This window comes from Choloepus didactylus, chromosome 10, assembly GCF_015220235.1.
Source record: "Choloepus didactylus isolate mChoDid1 chromosome 10, mChoDid1.pri, whole genome shotgun sequence".
Classification (NCBI taxonomy): Eukaryota; Metazoa; Chordata; class Mammalia; order Pilosa; family Megalonychidae; genus Choloepus; species Choloepus didactylus.
The window spans coordinates 130,099,763-130,123,880 of NC_051316.1; the positions used below are offsets into that span (position 1 = coordinate 130,099,763).

The window sequence follows — 24,118 nt, forward strand, 5'->3', positions numbered from 1 at the left end:
CCTCCTCCCCAGCCTCCTCAGCCAGGGGCCAGGCACGCCCCCCTCGCTGAGCTCACGGCAGCTGGAGGCTGCCCACCCCCCACTCAGGACCACCTCCTCCCCTGGTGCCAGGCGTGAGATGGGTTTTCAGTGTGTGTGCGGGGGCTGCTGAGGGAGGGCCGCTGGGTTTTGCAGGCCTGCTGTGGCCCAGGGGACGCCATGAGGTTTTTCCTCCTGCTGTAATCAAGGCCCTGGGGCTGGTGAAGTCCGGCACCCCTCTAGCTTTCTACCTGTCTCTTGGCCTTCCTCATTGCCTCGTATGTCGGCCTGCTCGGCAATTCAGGGACATGTTGTGGGAGCCCCACTCTGCCCAGCGGGGTACGAGACCCTGGGGAGGTGAAGGCAGCTCCGCATTTGTGCTGCAGGACGGTGCCAGGACGCTCTCGGCGGAGGGGGGATACGGCAGGAGTCCACGCATCACCCCTCTTTATAGGAGGGGAAATGGGGCTCAGAGAGTTGGGGTGACTCGCCCAGGTGGGCACCTGGTAGGTGGCCTCGGGGGTCTCTTGGCACAGCTGGACACTGCAGGAGCCAGCCACGGCTCACGCCCCCGTCCCGGCTTGAACTGTGTCCCCCCAGAAGAAAGTACAAGCCCGGACCCCGGTCCCAGGAACGTGACCTTCCATGGGAACAAGGTCTTTGATGTGGTGAGCTCGGATGAGGCCACCCAGGGGCCGGGGGCTGGCCCGGGGACCGGGGTCCTTGTGAGGAGAGGAGAGGCCAGGGCGGAGAAGCCCACATGGAGATGCAGGCAGGGACTGGAGCCACGCGGCTGCCAGCCGGGGGTCGCCGAGGATGGCCGGCCCCATCTGCTGCTGGAGGGGGCACGGAAGCGCCTTCCTGGGCCCTGCCTGCACCCCGATTCAGGGCTCCTGGCCCCCAGAACTGCAGAGGATAAATGTCTGTTGTTCCAAGCTGCCCAGTGTGTGGCTGAGCCGGGGCGCGGCAACCTGCATGCCAGACAGACACCGCCCAACGGGTCACACACAGCCACCTCCGGGCCTCCTCTCTCCCGAGGGAGGGGACCCTCCACCCCTTCCTCTCCTGCAGCTCCGTCCTCCCCAGCCCTCCGCCACCGCTTTCAGGAAGCCCCCCCTGCCAGCTCCTCCCACCCGAGGCCCTCACCCACTTTCAGCCTGGGTGCTCAGTCCCCCCTGCCTCACAGAGGTGCCCCCTCCCTCTCTCCCAGACCGAGGGGGGCAGCCCCTCCCCTGCACCTCCAGCCTCAGGACCCAGGTCTGAAGATCCACGTCAGGGGCCAAACACAGCAGCCAGCATGGAGTAGGCTGCCCTTCACGTGTCCACAAACCGCCGGCCACTCTTCACAGTGCCACTGCACACGGGAGGAGTGGAGCAGAGGCTCGTGGCCCCGGGGTCACCTGCCTTCCCTGGGGCTGTGCCCCCCATGGCTCCTGTGGGGCCCACAGACAGCCAGCCCTGCCTGGCAGCCCCCAAGCTGGGAGGCCTGATCCCGTTTCCCGCTTGCCAGCCGCACACAGCCCAGAAATACACTGCCAGCAGCCACATGAGTAATTTTAAATCTCCCAGTAGCAACATTTTAAAAAGTACAAAGAAACACGTGAAATTAATTTTATTCATCTATTTTATTTAACCCAAATAGATCCCAAACACCATCACTAATGAGTTCTCTCACCTTCCTTTCCTGTGTTGTCTTAGAAATCTGGTGTGTGTTGCACCAAGAGCTGCCTCAGTTCAGACGAGCCTCACGTCAAGTGCTCAGTGGCCACGTGTGGCAGTGGCTGTGGTGCTGGACAGCACAGGCTCAAGGCGGAGGCCGGCTGTGCTGCTGTATCGAACTCACCAGGTGACAAGGTGCTGCAATGACGGCAAGGGACGGCCGGTGGTCTGGCCCGGGCCCCGTTTCCAAGGCTCTGCCCGCTGCCCTGGCACCTCCATAGCCCATAGAAGCCTGGTGTCCTGCAGCCCTTGGAAAATACATCCACAGGAGAGACCACAGAGCTGGGGACGAGGGCTGCTACTTCACGGTGATTTCGGCCTGAGGCACCTGGGGGGCTTCAGGGAAGTGGTGACATTTGAGCCTAGCCTTCAAGGATGATGGGGAGAGTTTGGGGGAAAGGAGAGAGGAAAGACTATTCCAGACAAAGGGAAGAAAGTCATCAGGAGGAATGGTGGCCCCCAAGGATGAGGCCCCTCCAAAGCATGGGCCCCCTGCACGCTCTGCCCTCAGCACCACCCCCAGGTCCCAGGCCACCCCAGCACCCCCTCCAGTCCCGAATTGCCCAGGTGCTCGTCCTGCTTGATGAGGGACTGGCAGCATCTTCGTGCTGGGCCTTAAGTGAAATGTCTGTGACTCTCAGGCCCGGAACTGCAGGGCCTGGAGGTCCCAGATCTCGCTGCAGGGCCCAGGAACTCTCTGCTCCACGCCAGGGTGCTAACTGTGGACAGCAGCAGATCTGAGGAGTTCTGACAAGGGAGATGGGGCAGTGGAGAGGGCAGCTGATGGGCGGCTTTCCCACAAGCCCAACGCTGGGTCCCTAACATGCCTGCCCCAGGGACGGCTCCAGCAGAGGCCTGGCCTTTGCCCTGGGCAGGGCTGGACAACACAGGCGCCCGCCCTTGGGCTCTCCACCAACTCGAGACCAGAGTGGGGAGCCCTGGGGCTGGGTGCTTCCCCTCTTTCAGAGTATGGAAAGGCTGCTTATCCAAGCTTCCTACAGCAAGGGTGGCACCCACTGTCACTCCCCGCAGGCAGGGGAGTGGGGAAGCTTTACAGTGGGCCCTGGCGGGAGGCTGGGTGCTCGGAGGCTGGGGGCGGCTGATTGGGAGGGGGCATCCCGTGTGATGGGTAAGGGGAGTGGATCTGGCTTTCTCCAGTGGGTCTTAGGTTGGAAAAATGAGGGAAGCTGTCAGTTATCAATCAAGTCCTGGCTCTTCTGGGGTCGACTGTCACAGGAATGAGGTTGTGACTTCCCAGGATGTTTACTGTAGGCAGGGCAGCCCCTGCACTGCTGGCTGCAGGTCACTGGCCAGGGTTTCCAAGTCACCGTCCACTTACTTGTACACCCAGTCTCTCAGCAGGCCTGACAGCGACCCCTCTCTCCAAGGAGGTGCCTGCTGGGGCTGGCAGCTGCCGGGCTGGGGTGCGCTGACCCCAGGGCAGGAAGCTGGGCAGGTGTGCTGGGGCTGCTGTCCCCGTTGCCTCTGCCAGTGGGGCCAGGACCGAGCCCTCCCAGGGGTTCCCTAGCTCTGTGTTTACACAGGTGGGGACTTGGTTCCTGAAAGGCAAATGTTAGCTTAGCAGAGCGGCCTGTGGGGCCACGTCAGACGCCATCCCTGGCCGCCTGGGGCCCCGACAGTGTGGCGGCTCCCGCCCCAGCTTCCACGGCCTCTGGGCCTCACCGGCGACCAGGGTGCCTTCCCGCCCAGGGCAGGCCTCAGCCGCCGCCGCAACGCCACAGGGAGGATGGCCGCGGGGTGATGCGCCCTTCCTGCCCTCCCGAAGGAGCGGGGTGCAAGCCGGGCCAGGAGCGCAGGTGAGTGGGCCGTGCTTGGTTGGCCTCTTCTCACCCGCCCAGCTCCGTTTTCTCATCTGGAAAATGAGGATACAAATTGCAGTTCCCGCCCTTCCACCGAGTCATGCCACAGGAGGCTGAGCTGGTGCCTGGCCCGAAGGCGCTGGGGACAGGCTTGGTACCCCCCCTATTCGACACAAATACTCAGTGGTCACGGGTGGGGGTCCTGGGGAAGCCGCCTCGTCCCTGCCCTCCGACCACGGGGCACAAGCGATGGGGGCGCTGCCGTTTAGGGGACACAACTGAGGAACCTGGGGCCCTCTGGGGGCACATGAAGGGGGCACGGGAGGTGACCAGCAGGGGTGGGGGGCCGAGGGGAAGGACTGGAGGGGACCCCCGGGAGGCGCGCACAGGAGCGACGGCGAGAGTGGCGGTCTCGCCCCCCGGCGCGGACGGAGAGGCTGCAGCCGCGGGGGCCAGTGACTCCGGGAGGGAAGTGCACATGGCCTGAGCCGCGGTGGCGGCGGCGGCGATGGCGCGAGGGGCAGGCAGGACGAGTCCCCAGGGTCTGGGAGCGGCCGGGCGCCCCGCAGCCGCGCTCGGCGCCGGTGCAGCTCTCCGCAGCTTGGACGGGACGCCCTGCTTCCGTTCCGGGACTTCGAGGGACAAACCACGCGCCGAACGAGAAGGCGTTTAGTAAACCGCAACACGCTGAGCAAAAGTTAGTTATCACCGACCGCCGAGGGCGGATGAGGATCTGGAAGCCCGGACCGCCGCGACCAGGTACCCGGCGCGGTGCGCATGCGCGGCCGGCGCCGCCGCCTTCGATTGTCCCAGGCGCGTGGTGGACGGGGCGCATGCGCGTTTCCTTCCCGACTGTCCAAGCGTTCGGTTCCAACCGAAGGCTTCAAGGAACGCGCCTGCGTCGTGGCCCTCGCTGAGGTTCGCGGCTTGGCCGGGAGGAGCCATTCCTGGTGGACCTACTGGCGTCGGTCGTTCTGGCCTGACTCGTCCCTTGGGGGTCTCTTGTCTCCCCTTTACCAGAGGAAAAGCTAGAGGAAGAAGCCGACATAAGCAAGGCGACATCCCGGGGCATCCCCGGCCCTGCCAGGGCGGGCAGGTGGGCGAGGGGCGGAGCGGGGCCGCAGTCTGTGGGGGCGGTGAGGGGGCGGGGCGAAGGCGAGGGGCGTGGTGGCGGTGGGTGGGGCGATGGGGGCGGGACGGCAGCCGGCGGGGGCGGGGCGCGTGGTGATGGGCGGGGCGAAGGGGCGGGCGTTGAGGGATTGGTGCAAGGCAAGGCCGCGACGGCAGGGGCGGGGCGAGGGGCAGGGCGGCGGGGGCGGGGTGCGCGCTGACGCCGTGCGGGACACGTCGGCGACGCGGCGGCTCCGGCGCGCGGAGCCGGATATGCCAAGATGGCTGCTGAAGCTTCTGTGTCTGCGCTGGTGGCAACCGCTGGGGTGGCTTTCCCCCGCGGCTCCTGAGGGGCCGGCCCCGGGGTTGCTGAGGACCGGCCGGGCGCCGGCCTCGGCTGCCCTGCGCCGAGCCGGTGAGGCGGCGAGCGCGGGCCGGGGGTTGGGGGGGTCCGCCGGCCGGGGCGAGGCTGCGGAGCGGCCGGGCCGGGCGGAGGGGAGGAGGCCGGGTGGGCCGGGCCCCGAGCGGGCGGCCCCTGGGAGGGTCAGGCCGGGGCGACGGGGCTCCGCGGGGCCGGGGGCTGCCGAGGCGGAGTCGGGAGGGTCCCGGCCCGGGCGCTGTGAGCAGCCCACCCTGGCAGGTGCGTGGCGCAGGTGCTGCTGCGGCCCGGCCGGTCGCCTTCTGCATCTCTGTGGACTCTCTCCCCAGCGGCTGTGGGGCTGAGCTTACGGAGTCCCAGGAGAGATCGACGTGGACCTGAAATACACTACGGGGCCCTTCGCGAGCGCGTGTCGGGCCTAGCTGGTTTGACGGTTGTCTTAGCGACGGTGGCCTTTACTGGCTTGTGTTAGAATTCTTGGAAAAGAAGCCAAACATCCCACGAGGAACCTGCAACTCTTTACAAAGTAGAAACTCTTAAATTTATTTAACAGCTAGTTCTTCCTTTGCTTTAAAAAGGATCTGAAGATGTTTTGCCGTCATGGGTTGAAGCATTTTTACTTAGCAGTGCTGGTGCTGAGGTGGGTGCATTTGAACCAAGAAGCAGCATTGTTAGTGCTGTTTGTAATTTCCTGATGGGGTGATCCAGATGTTGCTACAGAGGTAGATGCCTCTGTCTCACATGGGAGAGGGGGAGAAGAATGTGTAAATCAAACATCAAAGCCTTTTTAACCTGTTTTTGCTGCTTCATTTAACACTTTGAATGGCTTGTAGGTTGGGCATGGATTGCTTATCAAGATTTCCTTTGGAATAGGTGGTTCTCACCCCTCCCACCAATATGACACCAAGAAGCAAGAAATCACAGTTGTTCCTAGAGTGATACTTTTGCAAGTTTATGCAGCTTCCCTGCAGTATTTTTCTTTTTTTGACTATGCCCTTTCTTAGGATTCTGATAAGACAAGAGGCAAAATAGTGTTTCTTTCTTGTTCCCTGGACTCATTTACCTTAATAGCAGTTACTATAGAAATTCCTGAAATTGCACAGCAAGTTTCCTTTAAGATAGTGAGTGAATTTTAATGTGGTTCCTTCTTCTGTAAACATCTTTCATGGGTGTCAGGGAGTCCTTTGGAGCACCTGAGCGTATTTGATCAGCAGTTTATGGTGTTTTTGTATCTGCTACTCATCAGGTATCCCAGTAGTCTAATGAGGGTGTCCCTTTTGCAGCCAGCATGAGAGAGATTGTCGTGTCCTGTCGGCAGACAGCCAGGGTTCATGGTGCTTCTGGTGATTTACCCATTTGCAGCTTGAGGGCAGAGGTGTTGGGAGAAGAGGGTGTGCCTGTGTTTTAAATATCTCAGTTCAGTAGCCAGAAATTTGTCCTAAAACAGGATGTGCTTAAGTATTTCACATAGATGCAGGTCAGTTTAATTGGAGAGCTAGGTTGATGAATAATGTATTTTCAAGATCAGTGGTCTTTTTGAAACAGCTGCTTTTTTAAAAGTTAGATCACTTGAGGTTGCAGAATGACTTATTCTACAGAATAAAATTCCTTATGGCCACGAGGTAAATAGTATGCAGTTGCATTGTTTTTCTGCTGGTGAATAGAGAAAAAGGAGCAAAAGAATAATGTTCCATTTGAAATTGGCATATTGCTAAAAAGCTCTCCATTGGGAGCTGGGGGCAGGGAGGGTGCTACTTTGTAGTAAAGTGATAGTGTTTCTTTATAAAACAGTTCTTAGTCCAGCAGAGTCAAGAAAACAATTTTAGGAAAGTTTCTGCAACTAAAAAACCTTTATGTATAGAGCTGGGAAATTTAGATTCTATGATCTGTCTATTAAATAGCAGTTGGGATTAGGGCACCCAGAATCCAGTGTGCGTAGAATCTTGGAAGGTTAAATCCGGAAGGACCTTAGGAAAATCATCTGATTGATTCTCTCATTTTATAGATGAAGAAACTGAGTGTCCAAAAGAGAAGCAACGTGCCCCAAGTAATTGAGCATGTCCCCCAGTCTTGCCTTCCTGTTCTCACAGTGACATCTGGGTAAACAAATCCTCTAGGCCCACACTCCTTTGTTGTTGTTTAAATAAAAAACCCACTTAGAATGGTTAAGGGTCCTCTGGCGAAGCCTTCCCAGGAGGCAGCCCACATCCTGGACAGCGTCCTCAGAAGCCTCCATTTCTCCCAGTGGCCGCGTTTCCTGGCGTTTCCCTGCGTTTCCCGGGGCGGAGGTGTCCACTGCGTCCAGTTGTGCTGCTGCAGCTGGGTACCTGAGTGGAGCAGGTTCCCAGACAGCAGGTGTTAGGGAGGGGCCCTGCTTGTCCCACTTCAAGTCCGTATAAAACTGACCCCAGGGAAGCCCTGGATGCTGTTTTTAACAGAGTCCATTACATGTGAGTGGATTTTGAGGTGCTTGGCAGTCACGGAGGGTCCCCTGGGGGCCTGGGACGGGGCCTGTTGGTTAACACGTTGATGGGACTAGCCTCCCGGTAGGCATAGGAAGCTGCTGCTTTTATTCAAGTATCAGGAGGACATCTGTAAAAATGTGTTGTTTGAACTCCAAGTTCTTCCCTGGAGCTCCCCCTTAGAAAGTTTTCTCTTTGGTTTGTTTGTGCAGGTTGTGCTAGAGAGGCAAAGAAAAGGACTTTTTAAGGATAGAGTACTTGGGCTTTGCGTTAAAAGTCTAGGTTCGAAAAAATGTGTGTGTGTGTGTGTTTACGTACATAAAGCTTAAAGCTTTGCTCTTCGGGATTGTACTTGTTGCATTTTATGTAACAAACAACAAACACTGTAATGTGGATCTCTTCCCTCTTTGTTTTCTATAAGAGGTTTGTCGGCATTCTGGCTGTTGCTGAAAATTTTGGAATCATCTCAGGTGGTTCAATTTTTAAAAAATTAATTGTATTTGCTTTAATTGTGGTGAAATATACATAACATAAACATTTTTAACTGTTCTAAGTGGACAATTCTTTGACATTAAGTACCTTGACAATACGTTTATTTTTCGCCACTGTCTATCTGCAGACTTTTCATCATCTCAAACCAAAACTTTTACCCATTTAGCAATAACTCCCTCTTTCCTCCCCTGATAACTACTATTCTGTTTTCTGTCTCTATCGATTTGCTTATTCTAAGGTGAAATACTTAGAAATGTAAGAGGAATCACCAGTATCTGTCCTTTGTGTCCGACTTCACTCAGCGTGATGTCTTCGAGGTTCGTCCACGTTGTAGCACGAACCATATTGGGTTGGTCCTTTAATTTGTTGATAGGCACTCAGGTGGCTTCCACCTTTAGGCCTTTGTGAAGAAAGCTGCAAGTCGGTCAGTTTTAAAGCTTCTCTAAGTTTACTTGGGCATTTCATTCCAGGCAGAGTCATTACAACTCCAGTGGTCAGGGACAGCCTTATTTTGCTAGTGAAATTTTCAAACCTTAAACCAGTCACAGTGTAAAAAAATAAGGTATTTCACATGGTGGGATAGATGGCATTTTAGATGAATTCATGCCAGATGCTTATTTGGTGGCTTTATTACTCTGTACTTTATAATGCTCTTTCATTGAAGAACATGGAAGAGTGGATTTTAAGCTTTTGTTGCCGTTCCAAGATTTAAAATTAACCTGTATGGAAAGTATGATATGCAGTTTTTCTATCTTAATAGATGAGCTGAGTTTTTCTGGGTCTGGTGATAATTTATAGGGTAATTTATAGGAACTGTATACGTGGTCGTGCACTAGCCTGGCCGTCGGATTCTGCCGTATTCCTGCCATTCTGCGAGGGCATCCATGCAGATGTCGAGCGGTTACGTCGCCGAGTCCCAGAGAGGGCAGGGACTGTCCAGAGCCCCTCATTAGCTCGAGGCCCAGCAGTTTCTGCTTCCCCACCCCGTGCTCTCAGCCTGTCTTCTCCCTCACCGTGCTCCCTGGGATACCTCAAGGACGGATGTCCTCTGCTGGTGTTGGCGGGGGGCGTGCTTTGTATATGGTTGTGCTCCTCAGCCTTTAAATGACTCAGAATCATTTTCAGTCTTTTCTTTTCTCTTTGTTTTCCTCACTGCTGCTAGAACTTTGAATATCTGGGTTTTATGCTAATTTTTTGTTTTTCTTTTTTCAGTTCAAATTAAGGAAAACCTGCATTCTGTTTCTTCTGCGAGCAGCATCTAATTTTTCAAGAAGTAAACCATGCAGCCCCCGCCGCAGGCAGCGCCATCAGGAGTGGTCGGACCACCCCCAGCGGGCAACCCTCAGAGCCTGTTTTGGTCTAACAGCCCCTACAGAAGACGGGTGAACGGCAGCGCACCTGTGGCTCCCATGACTTGCCCATTGCAGCCGGTAACGGATCCGTTTGCTTTCAGCAGGCAGGCGCTCCAGAATACATCACTGGGCGGCTTATCCAAAAGCAGCCCACCCATTATGCAAGGCCCATCCCCGCCGGCGTTTTCTCAGTGTCCTGGTCCACCTGCGCCTCTCACAGAAGCCAGGGGTCACCCTCAAGGACCACACGAGCCTTTGCCGAGACCGTTTTCACAGCCCAGAGCAGATGCCAGTCCGCCTGGGCCTTTGATGACCAGGAGCCCAGGCACAGGTCCCAGCTCCGAGCCAGCAGTACAGACTGCGCCACATCCTGCTCAGTATACCCCAGGGCTGGGCCCTGACGGTTCCCATGGGGGTCATCCTCAGGGGGGTGCACCTGGGCCTGACAGACCCCTTCAGAGGCAGAACCCACCCGACAGCACTGCAACTCCAGCGGCCCCCTCGTTCTTCCCTCCACATCATCAGCAATTGCCAGACCCATGGGGGCCGGTTCAGGGAAGTCCACAGCCCCTAGGCCAGCAGTACCCACCCTCCCCGGAAGGGCCCGTTCAAAACGCGGTGCCTCAGGTGCCCGGCATTGCTTACTTTTCCCTTCAGTCTGCTGGGCATCAGGCCCCTGTCCATGAGCAGCACAACTCCCTCGGTTCTTTACCAGGACCCTGGGCCGGTGATGAGAGAAGCGAGGAGGCTGACCTGCAGAGTGGAAACCACTCAGCAAAGAGCTTCGATCCCTACAGCGCGTTCGGGCAGAGTCCCACAGTTGGGAACCTGTGGGCAGGCCCAGAGTTTAGGCAGAATCCAGGGGAGAATAGGGTGCACCTGTCAGAGCCTGTTCCCACAGATGCTCTGGCTCAGGGAAATGGCCCAGAAAACCATTCGCACTACCCTCAGGGGGCCGGGGTCAGCCGCGCCCAGCCAGCAGCAGGTTCGGGAGCACTCTCGGTGTTTTTCCAAGGCGGGGAGACAGAAAATGAGGAGAATCTTCCTGCAGAAAAAACAGGCTTGGTCGGTAAACCTGACTTTGATGGCTTCTCACACAACCCTGGACTTGGCCGTCCCCTGGGAGCAGGTGGCATTTACCAGGCCTTTCTTAAAGGATCCAACAGCGAGACCATGCAGCAGGGAGGAGACTTGCCGCCATATTTTCCTCCTCCTGCAGACAGCCACCATGATAAACAAGCCCCTAAAAACGCTGCTGTTGATATGTGGGGGGACACGGCAAGTGCAGGGGTGCCTTGCACCATTGGACTACACTGTGAGAACGTGGAGAACTTAGAGTTCCTTCAGAACCAGGAAGTTCTGCCAAGTGAGCCCCTGGGTTTGAACCCTTTCTCCCTGAGTGAGCCGTTCAGATCTGGGCCACTGCCTGGACCAGCCGTTGCCAAGCATGATGCCGGGGGCCTTACTGGTGGGGGCAGCCCAAATCTTGAGGCCCCCGACACAGTGCCGCATCCCGTGCGGTCTGATAGTGTGTCATCCGGCTACAGCAGCAAAAGCCACAGAGGTCTTCCCAGTTCAACCAGACCCCAAGAATTGCCAGGCACGTTTATTCAGCAAGAAGCCGGAAAACCCGAAGAGACTTCAGGTAGTTTTTATAAGCAGATCGATTCTTCTCCCGTGGGAGGTGAGACTGATGACACCATGGCGAGCCCAAATTACTGCAACAGTCAGTCCCAGCCCTCGACACCAAGTCCTCCGAAACCTACCGGAATATTCCAGACAAGTGCAAATAGTTCTTTTGAACCAGTGAAATCCCACCTAGTTGGGGTAAAACCAGTTGAGGCAGATCGTGCCAACATGGTGGGTGAAGTGAGGGGGACCCGTGCCTGCCAGAAGAAGCAAAAACCACCTGCCGCGCCGCCCGACACCTGCCCTGGTAACCTGGAACAGCCACCAGACAACATGGAGACCCTCTTCACGCCCCAGGGGTGCCCTCTGCCGCCTACCACAGCTCTGCACACAGGGGGCCTGCCTTTGGAAACTGTGCTTCTGGCTCCTGAGAAAAGGTCCTCTGCCCGGGCCCAGGGAGCTGTGAAGTGTGAGAGCCCAGCCACGACTCTGTGGGCGCAGAACGAGCTGCCCGATTTTGGAGGCAATGTCCTTCTCGCCCCAGCTGCTCCTGCACTTTATGTACCTGTGAAACCTCAGCCCTCAGAAGTGATTCAGCCTCCAGAAGAGGGCATGGCCAGTCGCCAGTCGCCTAAGCCAAGCTCCACTCCCCCTCTCCAGAACCGAGATGGTCCCGGTGCTTCGGAAAACCTCGAGAATCCTCCCAAGATGGGAGAAGAGGAGGCCTTTCAATCTCAGGCAAGTTCTGGTTACGCCAGTTTATTATCCTCACCGCCCACTGAGTCTTTGCAGAATCAACCGGTCCTGATTGCCCAGCCTGATCAGAGCTACAATTTGGCTCAGCCCATTAATGTTTCCATGTCTTTACCGAATCATAGCGAGAAGAGTCGGTCCTGGAAAGAAGCTCTGGTCGGGGATAAAGCTGCACCAAGCGGTTGGGCGCTCTGTGGGGATTCTGCAGAGAAGGTTCTCTTGTCTGGGATTCCGGCCGGCTCACTCCTCAGTGCGCCTTTGCCTCAGTCTCTTGTCCAAAGTAGTTTTCCCCAAGCTTCTGGTACTCCTGAAATGGTTTCTAATCAGCCTGCCAATTTGCTGGTCCAGCCGCCATCTCACCCAGTTCCTACGAACTTGGTGCCCAGAAGTCAGCAGAGTCAGAATGCAGAGAACGTTCTCCCTGAGTTTGTTCCTAGCCCTGCTGGAGGCACAGGTGTGCTGTTAGTACCTCCTGCGAACAGCACCTTGGTACCCGACGAGAAGGCAGACCACGCCAGCGCTCAGGAAGACGTTCCTGGAGCCCTAGACTTCACGTTAAATCGGACTTGGGAGAATCCTGTGAGCATGTGTAGTCCATCCCATTCTGATGGCCCAGCCGCTGCTCAGCAGACTGTTGCTGGTCAGCCCAGACCCCCCGGGCCTGGGGTGCGTGACCCAGGCCATTTCTACCAACAGGTGATGCAAGACACACAGGAGCAAAAGGAACTCGAAGGAGCCCAGCGAGAAGCAGGGCCTCCTCAGCAACGGACCTCTTCCCCACAAGCGCCCAAAGCTGTGTTTCCAGAATCTTCCAGTCCAGGAGGCCCTCCAGCACAAGGGCAGCCACGGACCCCCCTGGCCCAGCAGCCAGCAAGTCCAGGCCCGGCCGACACTGGTCAGCAGCTGCTGCCTCGGCCACCTCGGTCGTCCAGCGCGTCGGTTGTGTCCTCCAGCTCGAGCCAGGCTGCCGGGCGGTCAGAGCAGCCGTGGCAGCACCTGACGCCTCCGAGCATGTTGGGCCCGCCACCCCAGGACTTGTCCTACTATTACTACAGACCCCTCTACGACGCGTACCAGCCTCCGTACCCCTCAGTGTACCTGCCGGATCCAGGGGTGGCTTCCTTCTACTACCAGGTAGGGCAGAGCAGTCCTCTTTTTTTAAGCCCATGTTCTTTTCCTCTTGCTTTTGGGTGTGTTTCCCTTCAGTTCCAAAGGGATCCGCAATCCCACGGCATGTATTAACGCTTCACGACAGAAGTACTCCCCAGCCACAGAGCCTGCCTTGCAGGGTACACCCCGTCCCTTGGAGGTCCGTGGCACATGGTGACATGTTGAACTGCCTACCCTACCTGCTTGCACCCCCCAGCTGAGACGACAAAAAGAGCCTTTGCTTCCAGTGACACCAGTTGGCGCTCTGCAGAACTAGAGCTCAGGGTTGCACACTTGGGAAACCAGCGTAGTCATGTGTGGTTTTGATATCAAAAAACCAACACAAGAAACAACATGATAACTGGTTTCTTTTAAGTCTACTCTGAAGAAAGGACTTTCTTCCGAATAGGCAGGTTTAGAGGAAACAGCTGTGGCGGCAGAGGCGCCCAGCGCAGCGGCTCAGGCAGGTGGCATCCTGTGAGCGTCTCCCGGGCGGGCGGGGCGTCCAGCGGCCCAGCCAGGGAAGCCTCTGCCGTGTTAGCACAGAAAACCTTTTAATGCCCCTCTTCATGTGACACAGCTCACAAATGCTGTTTAAGTTATGTTCTATTTAATCCTGCAATCGCTTGAAGGTACAGTCCAGGAGGACGTGCTGATTGTCACCCGCTTTTCACCACTGCTAGCCCCTGATCCTGTGTCACGCAAGGTCGTCCGAAGTAGAGTCATGGGGGAACGTGAAGTTTGTAAACCAGTGTCATGCTCTGCCCAGAGCCGAGTGGGGTTGGCCCACGGGACTGCGGGAAGCAGCAAGAGCAGAGGGGCTGTTCTGGGAGGCCGGGGCTGAGGCTGCTGCCCAGGGAGGGGGCTGCGCCTTCCCTAGACATGCGAACAGTGAGGTTACACATCTCACTCCCAAGATCCAGAGGGTTTTATTTCCATAGAAGGAGCAGGAGGGAGAACAGGGAGCACAGGGAGAATGGCCACCCCATGTCCTCATAGCTCCTTCCCTTTCCCGGACTCACCTCTTCTGTCTGACAGCATTTTCTTCTGCCTTTTCTTTTTATTGTTGTGGTCTCTGGTATGGCCAAAAATAAATACGTTTTTACTTGGTTTGTGTCCAGGTAATGGCAGAGTTGAGGCTTTTAGGCACAGAAGGGTGCGTTCTGGCTTGCACCTGGGTGACCTCGCCCTTCCGCCTCAGGTCTGAATCTGTGTGCTTTGGCCACCCGAGAGACCAGTTATGTCATCAACGGGCTTATAACGGGGACAAAGCCTCAGGAGTCAGCAGTGATTGTGGTTCCGAGGCAGTAGTTGAGTGCATTTCAGCGTGATCCTTCTGCTCAGCCGAGGTGGTGTCTGAAGTAAGACACTCCAGTGACTCAGTTTGTCTCTGCCCATTTATGAAATCTGTAGTAAAAGCTTCATGGGCCTCTGTGGAAAAGGCCATGGCTGGTTTCTGTCACTTGCTGATGCCGCAGTCGGACAGATCCAGGCCTGTGTGGTTTTACCCGAGGAGACCCCAGGCTGCAGAGCATGAGGCCTCAGGTCTCCTCAGCCAGAGAGCTTGGTGGGTTTTGCTTTTGATGGGTGTCTAACATTGCACAAACTCTGCCTCCAGCAGGACACCTATGGGCTGTACGAGCCCCGGTATAGGCACTACGACGATCCTGCGCCCGCCTACACCGAGAGCTACCGCTATCCCGAGCCGGAGCGGCCCAGCTCCCGAGCCAGCCACAGCTCAGACCGCCCACCTCCCAGGTTGGCACTTTGTCCCCCCTTCGCTGCTTCCTTCTCGCACGCGGACTGATTTCTCTATTGCTGGCTACTGTGGTAACCTAGTGATTCGAAAAATACTGTATTTGTAAAAAATTTATTCAGTCCTACTGAATGTGTGTGTGTGTGTTTTGTCAGTGTGGGCAGTTGCAGGCTGTGTCTTTAAATCGAGCCAAACACACTGCCATGGGTGTTTGTTGCCATTGCCAGTCAGGTGAGCCTTGGCCCTGCCCCCTGGTCAAGCCAGACCCTGCACAGGGCTGCCAAGGAGTGGCTCCCTCACTGCTGTGCTTTCCTGGAGAAGGTGATGTCTCCATCCTGGGCACACCTGCTGCTCTGGCAGCTTGCCACAGAATGCCCAGTCCCCAGCCCGTGGCAGCCATTAACTGGTGTGGGCCCCTCCCTGTGACGGGGTCCCTGGTTATGGGGAGGAGATATCCTTAGGCTGGTAAGCGCAGGGTCAAGCAGGCCAGCCAGGCCAGGGCCTGGACACCCATGTCCTCCCTGCACCCTGGCCTCTCTGGCTGTCGTGTTCCTCAGCGTGCTCCAGCAGCTTTTGTTTTGCCACCACTGGAAGGGATTTAAAGGGCCTGTTGATGCCACATGTTCACCTGAGCAAGAGTTTCAGCCAGGTCGGCGTTCCCCTGCCCTCCTGGAGGTGGACTGCTGGTTTTGCTCTTCACTTCCCCTCAGAGAAGCTGGGTGTGTTGGAATGGAGCTGCAGGGTGCAGGGACCTGTTAGCCGTTCTCAGCTCTGCCTGCCAGTCAGCATCCCCGCCTGTGGCTTCCTGAGTCGGGCAGCAGGAGGAGTCTGTCCACAGGGCCCGTCGCTGCCCCCACCGTAGTGTGGAGAAGACCTCGCACCTGCCTGCATCTCCTGCGGCTCTGACCCTGAGCGGTGGAGCCAAAGGTCAAAAGCTTTGCCCACCTGGCTGGCCCTGGTGCACGCTGCTTCACAGGCACACGCTGAGCTCCACGCGTAACTGAGTGTTCTTCCCCGAAGCCCAGGACACGGTGAGGTCTTTGTCTCGCAAGGAACTCCGAATGTCAGGAAATTCTGAGTATTTTAACTGCTTATCTGCTCACACCTTGCGGGAAGCAGGGTTTGAACCAAACTGACACATTCAGACTCGAAGCTGTCACCAGCTTCGATTGACAACTTGTGGATCATGGTTGGAATCAGTTTCAGGAGGCCAGAGATGGCACTACGATACCAAGAAGGCCCCCTGGCCACGGGAGGGGTTGGGTGGCCGTGGGCTGGTTTGTAATCGTAGCTGCAATTGTGCTCTGCCTTCAGCTGCTTCTGTTGTCTGGGTGTGTTCACTGCTCACTGTGGGTAATAATCTCTAGAGAATCTCTACTCTGTCCTTCCTTGCTATGGTTAGTGGGGGTGTGTGAGCGTGCAAGGGAGTATAAGAGTATGTGTGTGGATGTGTTTTTATCTTAATCCTGACGTTTAGTGTAAACTTACCTTTCTCCTGCCCAGTGAGGAAATAATGGTGGAAACTGCCTGAGGTGAAAACCCTTCTTTGATTTTTAAGATTGTGTCTTCCCTGAAGGGTGGGGCTGGTGCAGGCGCAGTGTTCTTGGTTGTGCCTTAGGGTGGATTGTTGTCCGTGTCCAGGCCCCTCATGGGCGTGTGCAAATTTCACTCAGCACAGGCTAGTGCGTGGCCGTGGGGTGCGGCAGGTCAGGTTGGGGTGCAGGCCCCTCTGCCCGTTGGGTGGCAGGCCCCCCTTGCTGGCCACACAGCCAGCCTCAGGCCGAGCTGGCAACTGCTGTGGGACTTCCTAAAGGGCTGTGTGAGAACTCATGTTTGAAAAATCAAGTGTTACTTAGAACTTGCTGTCAGGAAACGAACGCCCTTATATCCTTTCAGGAATTGACTGTACCAAATAGTCTGGCCTTTTTTTTTGCTAAACTTAGCTTCCCGAGGCATGGGTCTGTGCTCCATGTATTACGCTGACGTTGAGCCTGATGCCGCATCAGGTGCCTGGGCTCACTGTCCAGGCCAGTCACGGTCCCCGCCCCCCAGGGAATGCGAGGGCCGCTGCAGAGAGGAGCGCAGGGAGCAAACCTGCAGCCGGCCAGGGACTGAAGAAGGCGAGGTTACTATTTCGGGGACTTCAATGATCAGCACACTTTGCTTCTAAGCATGATATCAAACACTTCAGCATATATTCTGGCATCAACTTTTATAGGGCACGGCACTAAGAACACAAGGGTCAGTTCTTTGATGCCAGACAGCTCGCAGATAGTGACTGTGCTGAGATAAACTGTCAGCAAATGACAGATCAGGAATTCCCTGATCTCATGTTGGTCACTGTGTGGAGTCTTCCAGTTGGAAGTTTCCATAGCCAAGGCACTTGGGCCTTGCTGCCGGGTCAGGGTTTGCTTCGCTGAGGCATGGTCGTCCGTTTGCTAATAGCACCCTGTGTTTTTCAGGCACGGGTTTCCTGAAGGATATTATAATGGCAAAGGCGGATGGAGCAGTCAGAGCGATTACTATGCAAATTATTACTCCAGCCAGTACGATTATGGAGGTACGTCTAGATGCTTGGGAAGGCCGGCCATGAGCGGGCCCGCTGCCCGGAGGCCGCCCGGGGAAGCCACCTGCCCCTCTCGTCAGTCTCTTCTTTACGTTTATCTAAGAGCCAGGGTAGCCTGAATCATCAGCATCTGGAAACGATTATGTTGATGTTTTTTATTAAGAAATTACATCTTGATCATAACATTATGTGCTTTTATCATATTAGCAGAATTCATTGATTTTCTAGCCAAACATAACTAATTGTCAGTAGTTCTAGAGCTACTGTCAGTGTGGGAGCTAGTGGCTTTTTAAATATGACTTTTAAATTCAAACTGATTGAAATTAAATAAAATCCAAATTGCCTTGTTTTGAGTGCTCGGACGCTGCACAAGGCCAGTGGCCCTGTACCGGACAGGGCCGACCCCGCAGAGGCTCTGCCAGGCAGGACGGCACGGCTGTGACGCAGCGTGTGCAGCTTAGCAGGGCAGCGTGGGGGGGCTGGGGGTCCCCTCGGCCAGCCATTCTCCCCTTTGCTCTGGTGCTCACCCGTCCTCAGTCCACACAGAGGCCCCTTCCCGACGGTGACGATGTGGCAGCCTCGCCACCCACCCCACTGAAGACTTGCCCTACACAAACTCACCGAGAGTGGCACGTCCGGTTTGTTTGTAGTGTTAATATGCCCTTTATGAGTAACCTTTCATTTTGAAAGTGTTTCTTAAAACATGTGGATCCTCTTAGAGGGAAGAGAGGAGTAAACAAACCGTGGGATTAACTGTGGAAAGGCGTGGCTACTGAAAAGAACTTTACAAAGATGACTGTAGCTGTTTGGGGTTGTTTTTTCTATTTTAACAAATAAAAACACACGTGCATTGAAAGAAGAAAACAGCCAGTGGCTATGAGGTATTATAGGAACAGGCAAGACAGCAGATCTCCCAGCAGCCCCCAGAAGGCGTCCCCCAGCCTTGTGCTGACTCTTTGAAAACTTGGGCTCTTCTGGGGGTCCCTGAAGCACTCTTAAGTCCTGAGGCAGTGTAACTTCTTTAGGGAAATCCGGAGGCATTTCTTCCTTGGCACATGGTCTTGGCTTGCCAGGGCTGCTGTAACACAGCACCGCAGGCCTGTTGGCGTCAACACCAGGAGCGTGTTGTCTCCCAGTTCTGGAGGCTCCAAGTCCAGAGTTGAGTGGTCGGCAGGGTGTCCTGAGGGTGGCCAGTGGCCATCACGGTGTCTCTGCCCCGGCCTCCCACGCCTGCTTACGGGGCTCCAGGTGTCCTGGGTGAGGCTCAGCTGGGCTCTGTTTGGCCTCGTCCTCACTAATCACAGCTGCAGAGGTCTTGCTCACAGTGGGTTGACGTCCACAGGATGGGGCAGCTGGGACTCGAACGCGTCGTTGGTGGGACATGATTCAGTCCAGGTGTGTGTTGTATACTAACCCATTAATTCCTCGCCCATAGATCCAGGTCGCTGGGATCGTTACCACTATGGTTCTAGATTCAGGGACCCCCACGGCTGTGACCTGACATACTGGTACAGTGCAGAAGACGATGCGTACAGGAGGGAGCTCCGTGCTTATGGCAACAGGTTGGCAAAGGGGCTCTTGCTTGTTTGTCCTCAGGTCTTTGTTGTTTATCACAGCACTGGGTTCCTGGTGAACACCTTCCCACTCCCAGTCGCTGTGGGAAGAGGAAAGATGAGCCAGACCCTCGTGGCTTTTCCAGCCCTTGGGAGAGGGGGCGTCTTGGTTCACCCTTCCCTTCTCGTGGCCTCTGCACAGCAGTGTCGGGCCCTGCAGCCCAAGGATGAGACCACGCTAGGGACAGGGTTGCAGTGCCCTTGGCTGGGACAACACATAAACAGAGTCTGAACCTCGTGACTTAAGTATAGCTTCAGCTTTGACTTCATGAGAGACGGATTTTTGTCTTTGGTGCCCTCAGGCTACGTGTTGGAATGGTGGGAGGCTGAAGCAGGCATGCGGTGGCCGGGGTTTGCTGGGTCTGTAGCCACATGACGCTGTCCCCGGGAGCGCGCGCGATGCCCTGTGCCTCTGTTCCGCCCCACGGCCCCCTCTAGACCCGAGAGAGATGAGGGCCTCTGGAGGTATGACCCTCGCGTCACCAGGAGCTTCGACGACGACCCTGAGCCTCCCAGGGACCCCTACGGGGAGGAGGGGGACAGGCGCAGCGTCCACAGCGAGCACTCGGCCCACAGCCTGCGCAGCACCCGCAGCCTGCAGAGCCGCCGCAGCAGCTTCAGCTCCCACTCCCACCAGGTGCGCCCCGGCCCGCCCCGGCCCTCGCCTCCCCCTCGGGGTCTCCTTGCCCCGGAGCTTCCTGCTGTGTCCTCTGAAGGGGGCTTCACACTGTTGAGACTCGAATTCATGTAAGGCTTTGTTTACGTTGACATTTAAGAATTTTACAAAGTACTGGCTGACGGTCCACAAAAGTTCATCAGTATGAGCAGGGTCTTGGCAGAGATTTATTAAAAAAGGAATTTGTCAAGAACCTGTTGGAAAGCGTGAAGAAATATGTGGAACTGTTTCTGTTTAGAACACAATTACCCTCTTCTAACTTGTAGTTCGGAGAGGAAACTGCTGCCAGTGCTTGCGCTAACCTGATTTTTCCACGCTTAAGAGTCAGATTTACAGGCGCCACGCCGGGCCCACCAGCTCCTATGATGCCCCGGCCCCCCCGGGCTCCTTCCATGGCGACTACCCCTACAGCACCTATGGCAGCACCTTCGCCGCGGTCCAGGACTTCCCGGAGTGCGGCTACCCCCCCGATGCCGGCTGGCCCAGCGTGGAGCAAGGTGCGTCGGCCCCGCAGCTCAGACCCACGTGGGGGCCCTAAGGAAGGGGTGGTTCCAGGACCCTGCATCTGCGGTGCCCCAGCCCTGCATGGCCGTCCTTCTGAGTGACGGGGTTGTCCTGTGGCTCTGTTCCGTCCCTGGGAGTGCGGCTGGGGCCCGCAGGCCGGGGGCCGCTCTGCCTCGGTGCCAGGCATGTCCCTCAAGGGGCACTGGCCAAGGCCTGACCCTGGGGCCTCTGGCTGACCTCGCCGTATCCCACATGCCAGTCAGGTCGAAAAGGGCTTTATTTTTTTTTTTTTTTGTAAGGTGCTTTTTTGTTTTCAGATGGTTCTCATTTTTAATGACTTAAGTATATTGCTGAGATAGATGTCTAAGTTCTACTGTTAGATAAGATGTTAATTATCACTTTTCATTCAAAAGCCAATCTATTATAGCCTTTTTGTCTTTGGTTTCAGATGCATGGGCACCTTGAAAATCTAAGCTATTGATCTAGTTGAGAAACCTTAAAACCTGACAAACCTATTGTTTCTTTTTCAATTTATTTAAACACAGTTCCGTCAAGACCAACTTCTCCTGAAAAGTTCTCAGCGCCTCACATCTGCGCCAGGTTTGGTCCTGGCGGGCAGCTCATCAAGGTGATTCCAAACCTGCCTTCGGAAGGTCAGCCTGCCCTGGTTGAGGTCCACAGCATGGAGGTGAGGACAGCGGGGATCCCCATCACTGGCTGGCAGCCCCCCTCTCCCCTGTGCTCTCTGTGCAACAGCTCCTCCAAGTCATTGCTGTGCTTTGTGATGTGTCGTCTTCAACTTGTGGATCGTTGTCTCTGAGAAAAAGACCTTGGAACACACTTGTGTTCCTGTGACTCTTAAATTTGCAAGTTTTCTTCTATTCCCTCATCTCCCTAGAAATCAGCATTTTAAGCGTCTGCACCAGCTAGTGTGTTAGACTTGGTTTTATTGTATTTTCATTTACTTTGTTTCCATCTTTGGGTTCTGTGGAGAGGGTCCCTGTGTGTTCATTTTCTTACATCTTGATAACGTCACACTGAGGAGCAGCCTGTCAGACGGTGGATGGACGTACTTCACAGTCTAGTGGCGAGACGGGGGTGGGGATGCGGCTGATGCCAGGGAGCTCGTGCTAGGGCCCCTGTGCTGCAGCCGAGCTGCAACCCCAGCCGGCTTCTTCTGCTGTGTATGTCAAGGCCTGTTGCAGAATTTTTGGAGAAAAAGCGGGTCTTACTGCTTAACTAGTTTGAAAGTGGCTTCTGGGAAGCGAACGTGTCCTGCCTCACGCGTGCCCTGCAGCCTCCTTGTGGAGGTCCAGCCATGCTCTCAGCATCCACAGCTCCATCTGCCAACTTGCCCAGCAGACCCGGATGGGCACTTGCTGCCCACCTGGCCTGGTGCGAGCTGCTCTCTCCGTCTCCCCTCTTGTTCTAGACCTTGCTGCAGCACACAGCTGAGCAGGAGGAGATGCGGGCGTTCCCGGGACCTCTCGGCAAGTACGTTCCCCGTTAGAGCGTTTCCATGTCGGAGGCAGGCGGCCAGTGTTGAGTTTGACCTCCCAGCTACAGTCGCTGCTGCCGCACTGAGTGTCTGTTCTTTTTCCAGAGATGACACCCATAAAGTGGATGTTATTAATTTTGCACAGAACAAAGCTACAAAATGTTTCCAGAATGAAAATTTAATTGACAAAGAGTCTGCAAGTCTTCTTTGGAATTTTATTGTTCTCTTGTGCAGACAGAATGGGGTATGTGTCTTCCTTTTAGAATGTTTCTTTCTGTTGGCCTCTGGGGTGGGAACCATCCGTCCCTCCTGACTGCAGGGCTGATTTGTGACAAGCTGCTGGCTGCAGGCCACAGAGATGCTCTTAGAAGAGCATCTGAGGCTCAGTTTGTCAAAGAAGGAGGGAATGTGTGGTTTGGGGGGACGTGGGGGTCTGGCCAGCCATCGTAAACCCTCCTGGGAGTCCGGGGTCTGTGTGCCGTGCCCCCGCAGTGTCGGGTATGTGTCCATGTGAGGAGACCCTTTGGGAATCCTTGCTGACCAGTGTCGTGACTCTCGTTACCCCTGCAGTAGCTGGATTCATGTTAAACCCTTTGTTGCTCTCCTTCCCGTCCCCTATTCACCTTGACAGACTGTGGTGGGAACGGACATTGCAGAGCTTTTGTTACGAGACCACAAAACGGTGTGGCTTCCTGGAAAATCCCCCAATGAGGCCAACCTGATAGACTTCACTAGTGAGGCCGTGGGGCAGGCACCAGAGGAGGAGCCCGGCGAGGCCCAGCTCTCCTTCCTCACCAACACCCAGACCTCTGCCACTAGCAGCCTCGAAAAGGAGACTGAGCGGTTCCGAGAGCTGCTGCTCTACGGCCGCAAGAAGGTGAGCAACTACTGCCTCGTGGGGTCCCTGGTAGCCCCTGAGTGTCTGTGCGTCTGGCTTAGCTTTGGGGCTGCAGGGAGAGGGTTGGGGTCTCACTCCCAGGAACATGGCGCCTCTGGAGCTGCACTGTGCTGTGGGCCTGCTGGGCTGCTTGTTGTTGCCCTGGCAGGTATCAGTTTCTGTTCTAAATATGGGCAGCATTGGAGACGTGCATGTCCAGTTTTCACATCAGTGCTTTTATGCACACAGGCAACTTGCTGTGTATAGCAAGACTCAGGAATATAAATGTGGTCAGAATAGAAGTTCATTTGTTCTTAAGAAGTTAAACAGTTCCTGGCCTGTAAGTGATGTGGGTGCAGGCTGTTGGGGAGGAGGGGTGCAGCTTGCTGAGCATGGCCTGATCAGGGGGCTCAGCACCCGCAGAGGCCTGTGGGCAGGAAGCAGAGCAGGTGTTGGGGGTGGGGAGATGAAGCCCAGCTGGAGCGCACAGAGGGCAGCAGGCCCAGGTGGCACGGCCCCAAGGTGACCTGTGGGGAGGGATGAGAGTAGAGGCAGGGCTGCTGGGGGTGGGGGTGGCAGGGGCCAGGCCAGAGAGACCCCAGTGGAGACGCTAAGCTCAGGCACACGGGGGCGTTCTAGAGTGGAAGACGCCTGGTTGCCGGGCTGAGTGGGAGGCGCCTGCAGGAAGCCCCCTGAGGGGTCAGCAGCCATACCGGAGGGCAAGGGGCAGAGAGGTCACGGGACTCTGCGCTTGAAGGTTGTGAGAAAGAGAGAAACCTAATGTGTGATAAATGAAGGCCTTTAATACTGAAACTTCACAACTGATTCAAATCATGTAACCTGTCAGACTTGATGACATTTACCTCCATCACAGCATTTGTGCCTCTTAGCCAGAAGTTCCAAATGGTACCCCCAGTCATTATGGATAAAGGGGAGGCTACATTAATTAGAGCACTACTCTGGCTTAGAAGACATCCTTGGAGGCCCGTGTACCGCTCTGGAATCGGGGAGTAAAGTTGACATGTCATCGCGTGCTGAAGGGTTGGCTTTGGGACGGGCTCTTCCTCGGTTGTGCGTGTTCCTGAGTTGGTGTGCTTGCACTTTGGGCCGCAAGTATGTCTGTCTTTTAAAAACAATAATAAAACCCATGACCATATACGAAGACCCACTATCATAGGAACTTTGAAACTAAAGAAAATAATGAAAAATTAGCCTTTCTTCTGTCTCTGCCCTGTGGACCACGTGTTCTGGAGGCTTTGGGTTCTTTTGTGTGTGAACTTGCAGTTGAGTCCTTGCCTCGTTCCCATCACCGCGCAGTGACACGTGTGACCCGAGTTACTCTGATGGGTGAGGGCGTCCTCCCGGGTCAGTAACCACTGAAACGCTTTGCAGGATGCTCTCGAGTCTGCAATGAAAAACGGCTTATGGGGTCACGCCCTGTTACTCGCGAGTAAGATGGACAGCCGGACACATGCACGAGTTATGACCAGGTAAAGGTCCTCTGGGCACGCCCAGATGGGCTGGCCACTCTGGCGGCCGTGTTGGCGCCGTGACGCACACGCCACCACCGGGCTCGCCGTGGACAATGGGGAAATCCTTTGGAGCCGGGGGGCTGTTGGACACGACTCAGCGCTTTCTTGGTCACTTCCCAGGGCTGGATTGCTGAGGGTTTTTTTTTCCTTAGCCACTTGGTTTTTAATACTTTATGTAAAAGCTCCGAGAATTCTTTAGTCTTTCATCTTTTA

General features: G+C 55.7%; 1 protein-coding gene across 7 annotated transcripts in view; it reads left to right on the forward strand.

The window, feature by feature from the left end:
* The first annotated feature begins 4,449 nt into the window (after positions 1-4,449).
* SEC16A (SEC16 homolog A, endoplasmic reticulum export factor) overlaps positions 4,450-24,118 on the forward strand; it is a 33,507-nt gene continuing 13,838 nt past the window's right edge. For 2 of the 7 annotated variants that reach the window (XM_037796939.1, XM_037796944.1), the window contains exons 1-12: positions 4,913-5,082; positions 9,213-12,868; positions 14,505-14,641; positions 17,102-17,199; positions 18,641-18,767; positions 19,257-19,455; positions 19,817-19,991; positions 20,544-20,686; positions 21,431-21,492; positions 21,602-21,740; positions 22,128-22,373; positions 23,766-23,863. In XM_037796939.1, coding sequence (XP_037652867.1) covers positions 9,281-12,868; positions 14,505-14,641; positions 17,102-17,199; positions 18,641-18,767; positions 19,257-19,455; positions 19,817-19,991; positions 20,544-20,686; positions 21,431-21,492; positions 21,602-21,740; positions 22,128-22,373; positions 23,766-23,863 — 5,012 coding nt within the window. In that variant the 5' untranslated portion in view covers positions 4,913-5,082; positions 9,213-9,280. Of the gene's footprint in view, positions 4,654-4,912; positions 5,083-9,212; positions 12,869-14,501; positions 14,642-17,101; positions 17,200-18,640; positions 18,768-19,256; positions 19,456-19,816; positions 19,992-20,543; positions 20,687-21,430; positions 21,493-21,601; positions 21,741-22,127; positions 22,374-23,765; positions 23,864-24,118 lie in introns of those variants that run through there. The other 5 variants (XM_037796941.1, XM_037796943.1, XM_037796938.1 and 2 more) reach the window with 5 other exon arrangements.